The sequence below is a fragment of the Rhipicephalus sanguineus genome, chromosome 5 (genome assembly GCF_013339695.2).
Source record: "Rhipicephalus sanguineus isolate Rsan-2018 chromosome 5, BIME_Rsan_1.4, whole genome shotgun sequence".
In the NCBI taxonomy this organism is placed as follows: domain Eukaryota; kingdom Metazoa; phylum Arthropoda; class Arachnida; order Ixodida; family Ixodidae; genus Rhipicephalus; species Rhipicephalus sanguineus.
Window position 1 is genome coordinate 122,399,032 of NC_051180.1, and position 12,438 is coordinate 122,411,469.

A 12,438-nucleotide genomic window follows, 5' to 3' on the forward strand; every position below is an offset into this window, starting at 1 on the left:
CTGTCCTCTTCGCAACCCCCATTTCCCCATACCAGGGCAAGGCAGCATACCGTTTTCTCGAATCTGGTAAACATCTCTTCCTTTCCGCTACGCCAAATGGCACGTAACGAATGCGGCTCGACTACTCTCAAACCTGAGGAAGTGCGTAGCACGGTCACGCAGCGATTACCGTTCGTGGAGTCCCCACTTCTCCGTTTACCACACCGACGAGGGCGTTAATGTTTGGCGTAAGCATGTATGGTTTTCCCGGCACGAGTACAACCTTGCTAGGAAGATTCACAAACTCGGTGTGCAACACGCATGCGTACTACTTTTTGATGCGCTTTATCGACTCCCTGCTCGTTGTGGGAGTTGAAATACGTGCCGTCTGCAGCGAGTTCCGTCAGCTTGTTTCCCCCTTCAGATCTAGCGACGAAGCCACGAAGCGCCGGCGAAGCGCACGTGGGAGAAGCTATCGTGCTATTGGCGAGGCGGTGGCGCCATCGAGTCAGGCGCACGTGTCCGAAGGGTTTTTAGCAATTTTAGGTTAATTATTGCGATTACTTCGTGGTTATTTCTCTTATTTATATTACTGTAGACGTTGTTCGTTCATTTTAAACCAGTTTTGAGTATTGCTAGCCTTGTTATGGCCTTTATTGAGCGCTCTACTGTGCGCGTGATCACGCCAGATGAGATGACAGGGTGAACGACAAGCTGCGCCCCGAAAGCGCTCCGCACTTAAAATTATAGAAACCACCGCGGTAACTTTAGACTCTACTTATCTCGATGCTTGACGCCAGTGTTCGGTGTGAACGAGTTTGTCATCATATTTCCCGTCATCGATATAGCAACTCTGCGCCGGCTGAACCGACAGCTGGCGGAACTGGAGTAGTCTATACGACTTAGGTATTGCTTGAATACGCCTCGCCTGTGGACAGACAGTCAAAACTGGCCACTGAGTAGGTCGGCGATCTAGCTGTAAAGGTTAATAAAAATATAATGCGACGTGATCTTGAAGGTGTACAGAGAGGCTTCCATTACGATTTGGTAGTCCGAGCATGTCTAAATATCGCGGTGCGCAATTCCAGGTTTAAGCGAGACATTTAAAATGAAATCACCTCTGCGTACCAAAACCAGAATTTGTCTTTTTTGGATTTTATTGGAAAGAGAGCGAAAACAGAAAGAAAGCTTGAGAAACGCAATAGAACCTGGGATTCAATTACTCTAAGTACACCATTTCGCTTACTCACTCAAGTCAATTAAGTTCTACTCGTTTGAATACTGATAGGTGTATGGCGCGTCCCATCCGTCTTCACCTTCACACCTCCCAAGGAAACGTTCATTCTATTACGGGGGGGGGGGGGGGACGAAAGGAACGTTTCCATGTAGAGTACTTTCTTTTTATCTTGTGTAGGAGGCGAGTATCAAACTCCTATTACTGGGACAGATTAAATTTACGGCCGCCATTCGGTACCAGCGGGAAGTAACAAAGCGTGAACGGACAACTTATTTAATTCAGAGATCGCTCGAAAGTTAAACTGTACTCAGGAAACTTGTAGCCATCCTCGAGCGAAAAAAAAAGAAGGAACGCAGTTACGAAGGAAGAAGCTTAAATCAAAACAGTTCGGCGTAAATTGCTCAGCTTACTTTGTTTTGCCTTTCGTTTTATGTGTTGTGCGTGTCGCTTAGCACTCACGCTGGAAAAGCTGGATGGTGGGCGTGTCGCAAATTTAGCTGAGCGGGCATGCTGATAAAGTTGATTTGCTGGGCTCGGCTCTCTTTAAGAAGGAAAGTGAGGCCAAATACAAAAACGACGCCGTCGGCTAACACGGATCGCTCGATATAATAAGAAGCAGAAGGAAAGCGAGAGCAGTGAATCCTTCGACTTGCAGCGTAACCTCGCTATAGCACGAAGAGAAGGAAGGTGGAAAGGGGGAGGGTACGAGTCTTCACAGCAGCGAAACGAAGCCGCGGTGTCGCCAAATAAAGAAGCGCCGCCGCCGGTGCCTCCCGTTACCGCCACTCGTGTGTTCCCCCATGCTCACTCCTCGTTTGCATTGCGGCGGTTTATTAGCTTTCCCATTTTTATTTTCACGTTGTTATCGCCTTGTTATCGAAAAAGCAATCCGCAAAAAAAAACAAAAAAACAAGAGCATATGGCGTGCTAGACGTCTTCACACGTTGCAGGTCGCGAGATCGGTAACAGTGCAAAATTGGAAGATGGTCCCTCCGGAAGTTTTCTCTCATTACGTTCCCCCAGCAACTGCTGAGAAAAAGGCAAAGAAGCGGTGCTGCCTGCAGGGACTGCGGTATTAAAGGCGCTGCTCTCATATAAACTGAAAATTTGGGCTTCCCTAATTGGCACCTTCCTTTGGAAATCAATACGGGCAAAATAAGGAGTCCCGTGCCATCAGGTTAGCTTTAGATGCGACCGGGAGAGTGCGTCGCCCTATCCCAAAAAAAAAAAAAAAACAGTACATAAAAGATAAAGACGAATAATGGAGCGAAATAAACCTGGGCGGGCTGTTCCGCCGTCTCGTTTTAGAAGCACCTCTACGTGACCCGCATCCGATGAGAGAAAAGTGCCAGACAAATCGAAGCACGCAGGACTTCCTTTCGCATCGAGAAGCGGGATCAGTCACGTGAGGGAACAGGCGCTGTGGAAAAGGTCATGGAGGAGGAGGAGAGAAGATGTACAAAGATTGCGGAGGAGGAGGACAAGGGGAATATCGAAGAAAGTGTCTGGGATCGTCGTAGTTAAGGCACGGTCCCGCTTGCACTGGAGCGTCTGTTTCCTGTGTACACGACCGTATATTTGCTTCGGACTTCGAACGTTTGCAGAAGCTTCTTATCCCGTTGCCGTTCATGAGGCACAGTCTGAGTAAGCTCCGCGCGTTGCTCTGATCCGAGCGCTGCACGTGCTCGAGGAACGAATAGATTACGCTGCTTGTGTTTCGCGCACCGGCCGTGCACTTTGGTGCCGGGTCTACTCGTCAAATGCCAGATACGTAACCAGGTCGAAGGATTATAAAAGCGCGTATACAGAAGGGTGCTGCTGCCTCTGACATATAACACACATAGTGGTTGCTTAAAAACCGGCGAAAAGATCTTGATGCATTTTTGAGGGGTGCATGTGTTCAGAGGGCAAGTTAGTATCGCACAAACTATTAGCGCAGAAGCTCGAAGAATAAAGCATATGCTTAGTTCGTTTATGCCACGTTGGTGTGAGTGACTAAAAGCGAAACATTGTTTTGCACTGAACAGAACACGATCGTTGATCACATTTTCTTTCTTTCTTTCTTTCTTTCTTTCTTTCTTTCTTTCTTTCTTTCTTTCTTTCTTTCTTTCTTTCTTTCTTTCTTTCTTTCTTTCTTTCTTTCTTTCTTTCTTTCTTTCCATTGTAAACATGTAAACATAAACATGTTTCCATTGTAAACATTGTAAACATCTTAAATTTAGCGCACGTTGGAGGCAGTTCATTGCTTACATTATATTGCTGCTTCTCCCATTATTCCGACTGTTTTCCTAATTCTACGTTTGTATTCTCTTCTCTATCTTCTAGGTTATCATACAGGAACTTGTTTTTCACCGTTCTTAAATATTTACTAGCGTTCACCCTGTATTCCTTTGAGATTAAGACGTATTGCTTTAAACAAAGCGTCCTTCTCGGCTTATTTCAGACGGGCGTAAGCTACCCTTCCACCACCGTCAGAAGGTGTTTGCCAACGGCACCCTGCTCGTTCTGGCCGCCACTGTCCAGGACGCAGGAAAGTACACGTGCGTGGCAAAGGACGAGGAAGGACAGAAAGCCAGTGCCAGCCTGCACGTCGCCGTTAAAGGTAGGCACTGGTTGGCAACATTGAAGGGGATTGGGCAATGGGCAGCAGTTGTTGAGTGCCACTGTTTCCGCGAAAAAATCTGCACTTCTGATTTCTGTCATTACAAATTAACCTTACGACGGTATTTTGTGAATGTCGTAACCTTGCGGTGCTAACAAATGAATGCACCAGATAATTATGCGAATGAAGAGGTAGGGGGCACTATTTGCTGTCTTCGACTGTAGTGCAGTACACATAACGCAAATATAAATGAATTAAAGTGGACGAAAGATCGCCCTTTCTGTCGGTTGGATCCGAACCCACAACCTTCGAATTAAGCGTCTGATGCCCTGCCAAATCAGCTACGACCGAAGGCGCGTACTCGTCCACTTCGTTGGGTGTTCCGGTACGTGTAATCCCTGGAAGTGTTAGCCATGACCACTCGTAGCCAAGGCGACGAGTGCCTTTTTGCCAGTGGGTGTCACGTGACACGTGATCTTCGCACGAGGCGGCGGGCTGACTTATAAACCGTAGCACGGCAACCTAAGGCATTAAGTCTGCCGCCCCGAGGCCCTCGCTATGAATGAACGAAATTGGGGAATTTTTGACGCGCTCGTTTCTTTGTGATATACAGCCAAATGAATCCCACAGGAAGTTAGACCAAGGAGAGCATTACAAATTATAATAATCTTTCATATCATTAGGAGAGTCTCGATACCCTATAGAGAGTTACCATGTCTTTTTAAAGAGTCATATAGCTGGCCAGTCAAGACTCCCCGGAAAGAGAAACACATACTCTTCTTTTTTCCTAGAGTGCAGGATTGGGCGCACAGTTTTCGCGTAGCATTCAATGGTTCGTTACGCTTTAAAAGCACTTCTTTGTGCGGCCTTACATTACTTCCACCGCCTATACGTAGCTCACGCACTCGTAGCGCTGTACAGGAAAAGGAGCTGTCATTGTCGAAGTGCCAAACGTCATTAAACAACTATTCAAAAGACGTCGATACATCGTAACAAAATACATCTCTGCGAACAGCTTCAATGTGAAATTCTGGAGGGTGAGATGAACACAATTGGGGTCGCAAGCATTGTCTCTCCGATTGCATTGTCACGCTGTTTCTGTTAAGCCAATATTAGAGTGTGGAATCTGAAATCGGATTCAGAAGATCAGACAAAGATTGTAGAGTCACTCTACCAGAGCTGGTTCCATCTCCGCGGTGGTGTGCGGAGTGCTCTAACGAAATGAGATCCCGACTCTCGGGTGAGAGGCTATTTCGCCGGCTATTGTGTTTACGCTGCGCTGCAGCGGCGCTAATTTAGGGCGGAACAGGGTCGATTTCGTGAAGCCGAAAAGAGCGGGCCAACCAAGCTCCTATGTGCCGGCTGGTAAAAACAGAGTGTGGCGCGCAGCGCGCTGCGAAGGATTAATTTAGCGAGCACACTTCGGTTCGTAAACCGCGCTCTCTGAAATGTCAAGGGCTCTTTTTTTTCTTTTGTCCTGTTACCCTCTAACTGTAACTATAACTCGTAACTATTAGTATTACTATTTGTGCTATTACTTCTAACTGTAATGCTACTGTGCACAGTAGTCATGTAAATCGACAAAGACAAATGCATTTTACGGACACGAAATTAACGAGCGTACCTTACACTTTATATGCTCATATTGAAAGCCAGGAACCAGCGCGTTTATCCAGTGTGAAGCCTTCGTGTCGAAATGTTGGGCTCCTATTGTTGCGAAAAATGTGGTACTAAATGATTAACTGCAGGCATGCACTGGCGACCACCTCCTCGAGTAAACAGTTGCTTGTGCTGGTGTCAATGGGCATTTCTACTAAAATAAAATACAGGCCCTCATCGAACCCGATGACAACTGTCTAAGAAACCAGGAGAAAGTCGCTAAAGAAAAGCCGTTTTTGCAAAATTTGCTTAAATTTTGTGGTTTTAAGCCATCATACAGCGCCCTTATTTTGACGGTCTGGTACGAGTGCGCTTACATCGCGTTTCGCCGAGCATACCCTGTTAAAGTCGGTCAGAAAATAAGAACATAAATTACAGTCATACCGGACCCAATAAGTCTAGCCATTTTTTTTGGACAAGAAAATCCGCCTGCTCGCTCTTTTCTTCGGAGCGCCGACCATTAAAAAAATTCATATTTCCCGTGGAAAACCGTAATGCGGACACTGCTGTATCTTGCTGTACATGCTACCCCAAATCTCCCCAGGAAAACTCGTTTTGCCAAAGTGGCAGCTTCTGTACTATAGTGCACATCTGGTGGTTGCATCTATATAAAAAAGAGGAACATTAGTTTTGTTCAGTTTTGTGTGACAGCAAATGCGATGTGCAGGAAGATGAACCGAGAGACCCGGAACCAGTTAGATACAATTGCATCTGGCCTACCATCAGTAAAGCCTAAGAAATCATGAAGTAGGCTAAATGTGGCTTTAGTTGAGAGTGAAGTCATATAACAATGAAAAGTGATTGAAATGAACGTGTTGGAAGCTGACGAGATGACTAGATAATAATGGGAACCGAAACCATGTATCATTCGCCTTCATGAGGTATGGCGTGGGCTTATGTGTCATCAATTTTCTTTGGTATACGGTAGGATATATTTATTCTGGCACACGAATACTAGCATGCGACACTAAGCACCACTGCGGAGGTTACAGTACATATTTTAAACAGCAGGCGTCACGTTATGCCTCTGTAATGCTTGTGATGCAAGTACTACCTGTGGCCCATCTAGTATCTCTGACGCCTGTAAGGCCTGTAATGTATAACTACTGTTATGCATATATGAGTGCTTCTTCAATAAATGCGTTAAGTCGGGTCCCGTCTGCTATTGTCTGCACTTCTTGTGACGCAGACCTTTGGTCTTGCTCTATTCAAGATAACAATTCCCAACTCGGCCAAATATAGCTCTTTCCTCATTTCCCTTGTAATTCTCTCTGCATCACTCAGTGCCTCCGCTGATCGAGCGATTTGCCTTCGACGAGAACCTGCACGAGGGCATGCGCACTCGAGTCTACTGCAACATCGCTCGCGGTGACCCGCCTGTGCGCATCACGTGGCTGCGAGACGGACAGCCCATCAAATCCGGCCCCGACATCGAGGTCCGCGTGCTCGACCCATTCTCGGTCGCGCTGGCCATCGACAGCCTCAGTCCGAGCCACGACGGCAGCTACACATGCGTAGCCTCGAACACTGCGGCCACGGTCAACTACACGGCGTCGCTGAGGGTCCACGGTGAGCGATGGCGATTAATCGCTTTCTTTATTTGAAGTCAGAGTGAGACATTAAAGTGACGAGAAAACCTGCAGGGTCCCTTAGGCATTCGCCTAAGACGACTCGAAGCCAAAAGCCATCTTCTTTTTCTTCTTAGTGAATTGTATCGATCCACGCTCCCCTAAAGCATTCTGCACCCAACGTTGTTATGCACTGCCTCCGGTATCAGAGGCATCGGAAGCTTTCCGCACCTCATGCGGTTCTGCAGTGCCTCCGGGGTCGGCCCACTTTTGACCAAGCGACGGTGTCGCGTCATGACGCCACCATATGACATCACGCTATGTGACGTCATACTGTCGTCATGGTAACGTCAGAAATCTGAGCGACCTGTGACGCCATAATGGCTTCATCAAGTGACACAATCACATGATGATGATTTTTTGCAACACTCGTGTTTACGCCGCCGTCCCTGACGGTCACTTTTCGCGTTTGATGAGGCGTTGAAGACTTTCGCCGTAATAAAGGGAGTTTAAAGGCATTAAAACTCAGCTTGGTTGCGGTGAGATTATAACATTGCGACATTGCTGGCTTCTGCACGTGTAGTTAGCATAAAATATGAAATAGTTATTATTTATAATTCCTTCCTATCCTTCAGTAAGTGTATATTGTTGCATCTATGATTGAGCCTAAAAGTAGGTGATTTGACCACGTAATTAGGAGTTTAATTTATTTGGTTCGACACTACAAAAAAAGTGGAAATTTGGGACTTTCATTTTGGTCACTTTGGCGGCGCAGTGAATGTTCTCGAGGTACCCATAAAGAAAGAGCCATTCTAAATGCGTATGAAGGCAACACATAATGAATTCAAAGATAGCAGAGAAGGGGGTTGGGGGGGTAGTATTTATCTGATGTTACGAAATAAAGAGAAAGCGAATTCAAGTGGACGAAAAAAAAAACTCGTCGCTGGCGGTATTCGGTCCCCGCCATCATAAAATGTGGCCGCCGTTGAGGAAACCAAATCCCCGACCTCGTATTCAGCGGTAGAACGCGGTCATTAATGAGTTACCATGGTAGGCGCAAACAAGACAGGCAACGCAGGAAGGTGAACCAGACGTACGTCCGGTTTGCCACCCTCCAACGGGGGAATAGGCACAAGCGATCGGTCAACAACGTCCACTGGTTTCATCGATGCGTGATTCACGTATACTGCAGCGCCCATGTGGAGTACGTTCTCTGTTTGCGTTTCTTTCGAGTCCTGCTTTAGGTTTTTTCTTTATTTAGACGCAGGTAAATTGTACTGTATGTCAAAGTTGTCTAGTATTTAGCAAGAAAAGAAACTCGAACACTGATCAGTACGCGGTATATTGAAGGAGACGCAGCCGACAGCCAGTCATTGGCAAGTTCTTCGCTGTGCGCCGAGTGCGTCGTACACTAGTCGTCACTATTTGAGACGCAATCTTGAGCAATCTACCATTCCCTCATGCTATAGCGAGAGAGCGCGACTTCATGTACATTACCGGAGTTTTATCGCTCGACGTCTGCAGGATGGGAAATTTCTCCGGGAAACGGAAAGCCTTACACTTCATAGTACTACACACAAGTCACTTCACTTCTTCTCTTTCAGTCACCATCCTCACAAAGAAAAAGGTATTTGAAAACACAAAATGCAGCAAATGTGCTAGCGACGTTTGAGAATGCTGCATAGCACAAGATTTTCGCTCGGAAAGCGAGATTGCCGAAGTTACCTTGTTGCATCTTAAGGTATAACGCTTCGCTCGTGTTGTCTGGCTTCCACATTCATCGGCATACTGAGTTTACGAAGCATATTCAACATGACTGTCACCATAAACATGGTTCATAATCATAGTTTACATGGTCTGAGCATGTATTTCGCAAATCATACTCATACGATATTCAATTAGGGCTATTGGCACACAAACTGAACCCGATTCGTGACAACCTTTTCTTGAATGACAGTATTAACCTTGACTTTATTCAAGCCCTTGATAAGGTTTCTCTAGTACTACTCATTTAAAAGTTACGGCTACTTCTGCCTAATTCTTATCTTCCAAACGACGTGGCTCGACTTCAATTTGACATGAACACTGTATAGCGCATGACTCATGGAGCTCAACAGTAAAACAAATGTAAATTCATTCACCTGTCTACAAACGTTTCTATTTTATCTAAGTAGCAAATCAATTGCACACAATTAGAGAGCATATGTTCAAAAACCTCCTAGGACGACCCGAAGGCGAAAGCCATCTTCCTTTTCTTCTCAGTCGATGTGTTCATTACACTCAACAGCTGATACTCAAAGCAATTCTCTTGGCTGTTCACCTATCGAGTGCAACCTAGTTTGTGCTGCCTTGAAAAATTGACGCTACGGCGATCTGAATAACGCTTGCGATTCAAGAAAGCACCGAAGTTCAGCCTTTTACTCATACTCATTGCCCTGTTAAATAATGAGGCGTAATAAAACGTTACATTTCGCGAATATTATATGGTTTACCCACTACTGTCCCTCCATGCGTTGCAGCCATGGAATGTCATAAGCATTCCTTTTTTCCGCAACTGTATTGTTCCGTTGCACGACAGTAATGTCTTACAGGCAAAGCACGCTTTACAGGCGAATCAATCTGATGCAAGTAACAAAAGTTGCACGGTTCTATATGTACTTGCCTAGGACGACTCCAAGGCAAATGCATAAAGAATTTTTTTTCTTCTCAGTCGATTTTATTCGTCTCCCCCCCTCAAAGCTTTCCGCACCTAACGTGGTTTCGTACTGCCTCCAAGATCGGAGGCACTGCAACCTTTCTGCACCTCCACCGCTTTTGCACTGGCTCCGTGATCGGCACATCTTTGACCAAGTGGCATGCTCATGTGATGACGTCATCATGCAACGTTACGTTGTGTGACGTAACGATGACGTGAAAAATCTCGTCACCTGCGACGTCATTATGAGGTGATATGATTACGTAGTCACGTGATAACTTTCTGCATCACTCGTGTTGACGCCGCCGACGCCCACGGTCAATTTTTGCGTTTGATGAAGCATATAAGACTTTCGCCTTAACGAGTTTATCGGAGTTCACATCAGTAGTAATGTAACATGAAATACTGGTCGCTTACTTTATTCGTAGCCCAAACAGCCTGCTCGGATACCTTCGTCGTAACTTGGTAAAATCACCCTCATCTATCCACCTAATGCTATATATAACACTCATTCGCCCTAAGCTAGGATATTCCGCCTTGGTTTTAGTCTTAGAACAAGCCCTAACAATTTCGTTCACTTCATATTTCGTAACTGCATTCGAATCGCGAGCATCAAAATAATGAAAGGTAACGTTAAAATACGTACCACCAGCGTCAAATGAAACGCGAACAGCGGCAAGCACTAGCAATGGTATAGTGCGCGCCGTCCAGTCATCGCCATTGAGGGACGCACACACTCGGTTTGGCAGCACTGCGCCACCCACTATAGTGCGGTATCTTGGCTTCTGTTCTAGCTTGTATATCTGAAAGGAAGCAAAAAAAAGTTGTAATAAAATTGAATCGACCAAAAGCGCGCTGCAGGCCCACGCCGGCCAGCATTATCACCCTATCAGAACTAGAACAGAAGCGAGAATATCGCACTGTAGGGCTATCGCGCAGTGCTGGCAATCCTGATGCGCACGCCTTTTACTGGTGATCACTGGACAAAGCGCGCTATATCAATGCTAATGCTTGCCGCTGTTCTTCGTTGTACGATGCTCCGCCTGAGCCATTTGGGCGATGCTCCTGAAGGTGTGAATTCCACTGTGTAAAACGAAAGTTTTCCTGGAGTCCTACATACCACGTTCATCAAATGATTGGAATTACCCTGCAAAATCATTAGAAATAATTTCGGATTAGTAAATGTTAGTTGCTTTAATAACCGATTTTTTACATGTTGTGTGTTACTTCTTAATTGTTATTATTGTATAATAAGAAACAGCGGAACTGTATAGGGCGACTCTTAATGCGTGAGCCAAAAACAGAAAATGATCATCATCATACACCGGCACGCGCTCTATTCATCCTCTTCTTGATCGTCGTCGTCCTCTTCGTCTTCTGCTTTGCTCACAGAACACGTGCTCCGATTTCTCCGGCGTGGGATGCTATAACGCTGATGGGTGAGACAACGAGTACAGAGGGAGAGTGAAAGAAAGAAACAGAATCAAAGATAGAGAAAAGGAGAAATTCTATGGGAAAAGTTTTAGGAAAAAGGGGAGGGGGCACAGTAAAGCATAGCATAGAAAGTAACACAAAAAGAGAAATAGAGAGGGCGAAAGGCAGGAAGAGAATGAAGCAGCAAAAGAGAGAGAATCAAAGAAAGAGAGAAAAAGAAAGAGGAAGCGAGAAATACAGAAAATGAGAGAAAGAAATGGAAGATAGATAAAGAAAGAAAGACCGAGAAAAAGAAATAAATAGAGAGAGAAAGAAAGAGAGCAATATAAATAAACAGGGGCAAAAAAGACTACACAAAAAGAGAGAGAAGAGAGCAAAAGAAGGGAATAGAGGAATGAATAAAGAAAAAATTTACATAACTTAGCAAAACTGCAGCAGCCAGGACTTCTTCGACGCCCATCAGCTTCGCTGACTCTTTAGCATCGCACATCCAGTGCAAGCTATGCTAATTTTTTGTACTTATATTATAAAGGCGTTTATTGACGGCACTAGTCGACGAAGCACAACGGCGACAGTCAAGACGCAGCGCGGACTCTGAGCGCGAGGAGCGTGCTGTCCGAGAAGAGCCGAAGGGGACGACCCACTAGAGAGCGCCCGAGAGGGCGACCCATTACATAGACTTCCAACGCTTCGCTACAATTACCCCGGGTACGAAAAAGGGAGCCGCCTGGCGACCTAACTGCCTGTCACTATGAGCGGGTCATGATAGGGCTTCAGGCGCTCCACGTTGACAATGTCGCGCCCTCGACGGCGCATGTCCGAAGATGGTTCAATGGGCTCGATCAGGTAGTTGACCGGGGATGTGCGTTCGACGACACGGTAGGGGCCGTCGTACTTGGGCAGCAGTTTGGAAGAGAGGCCAGGTGCAGTGGTAGGGACTGAGAGCCATACGAGTGCTCCAGGGCGGAACGTGGGTGCAGAAGTGGTGGTGTCACCGCGAATGCTCTTTTGCCGCTCTTGGTCATGCGTAGTAAACGTCTTGGCAAGCTCCCGACACTCCTCAGCAAGTCTGGCTGTGGCAGAAATAGGCGCACACTCAGACGGATCCGGCTTGTATGGAAGGATTGTGTCGATTGTGTGCGACGGGTGTCTGCCGTACAATAAGAAAAAGGGGGAGAAACCAGTAGTGCTCTGAGGGGCGGTATTATAGGCGTAGGTGACGAAAGGCAGAATGGCATCCCAATTGGTGTGATCGGCGGCGACG

The 12,438-nt window shown here is 46.2% G+C and overlaps 1 protein-coding gene across 1 annotated transcript in view; it reads left to right on the plus strand.

Annotated features, from left to right (window-relative positions):
- LOC119394945 (Down syndrome cell adhesion molecule homolog) overlaps positions 1 to 12,438 on the plus strand; it is a 123,617-nt gene that overhangs the window by 17,648 nt on the left and 93,531 nt on the right. The window contains 2 exon segments of the mRNA XM_049416025.1: positions 3,660 to 3,881; positions 6,762 to 7,046. Of these exon segments, the coding sequence (XP_049271982.1) occupies positions 3,660 to 3,881; positions 6,762 to 7,046 (507 nt within the window).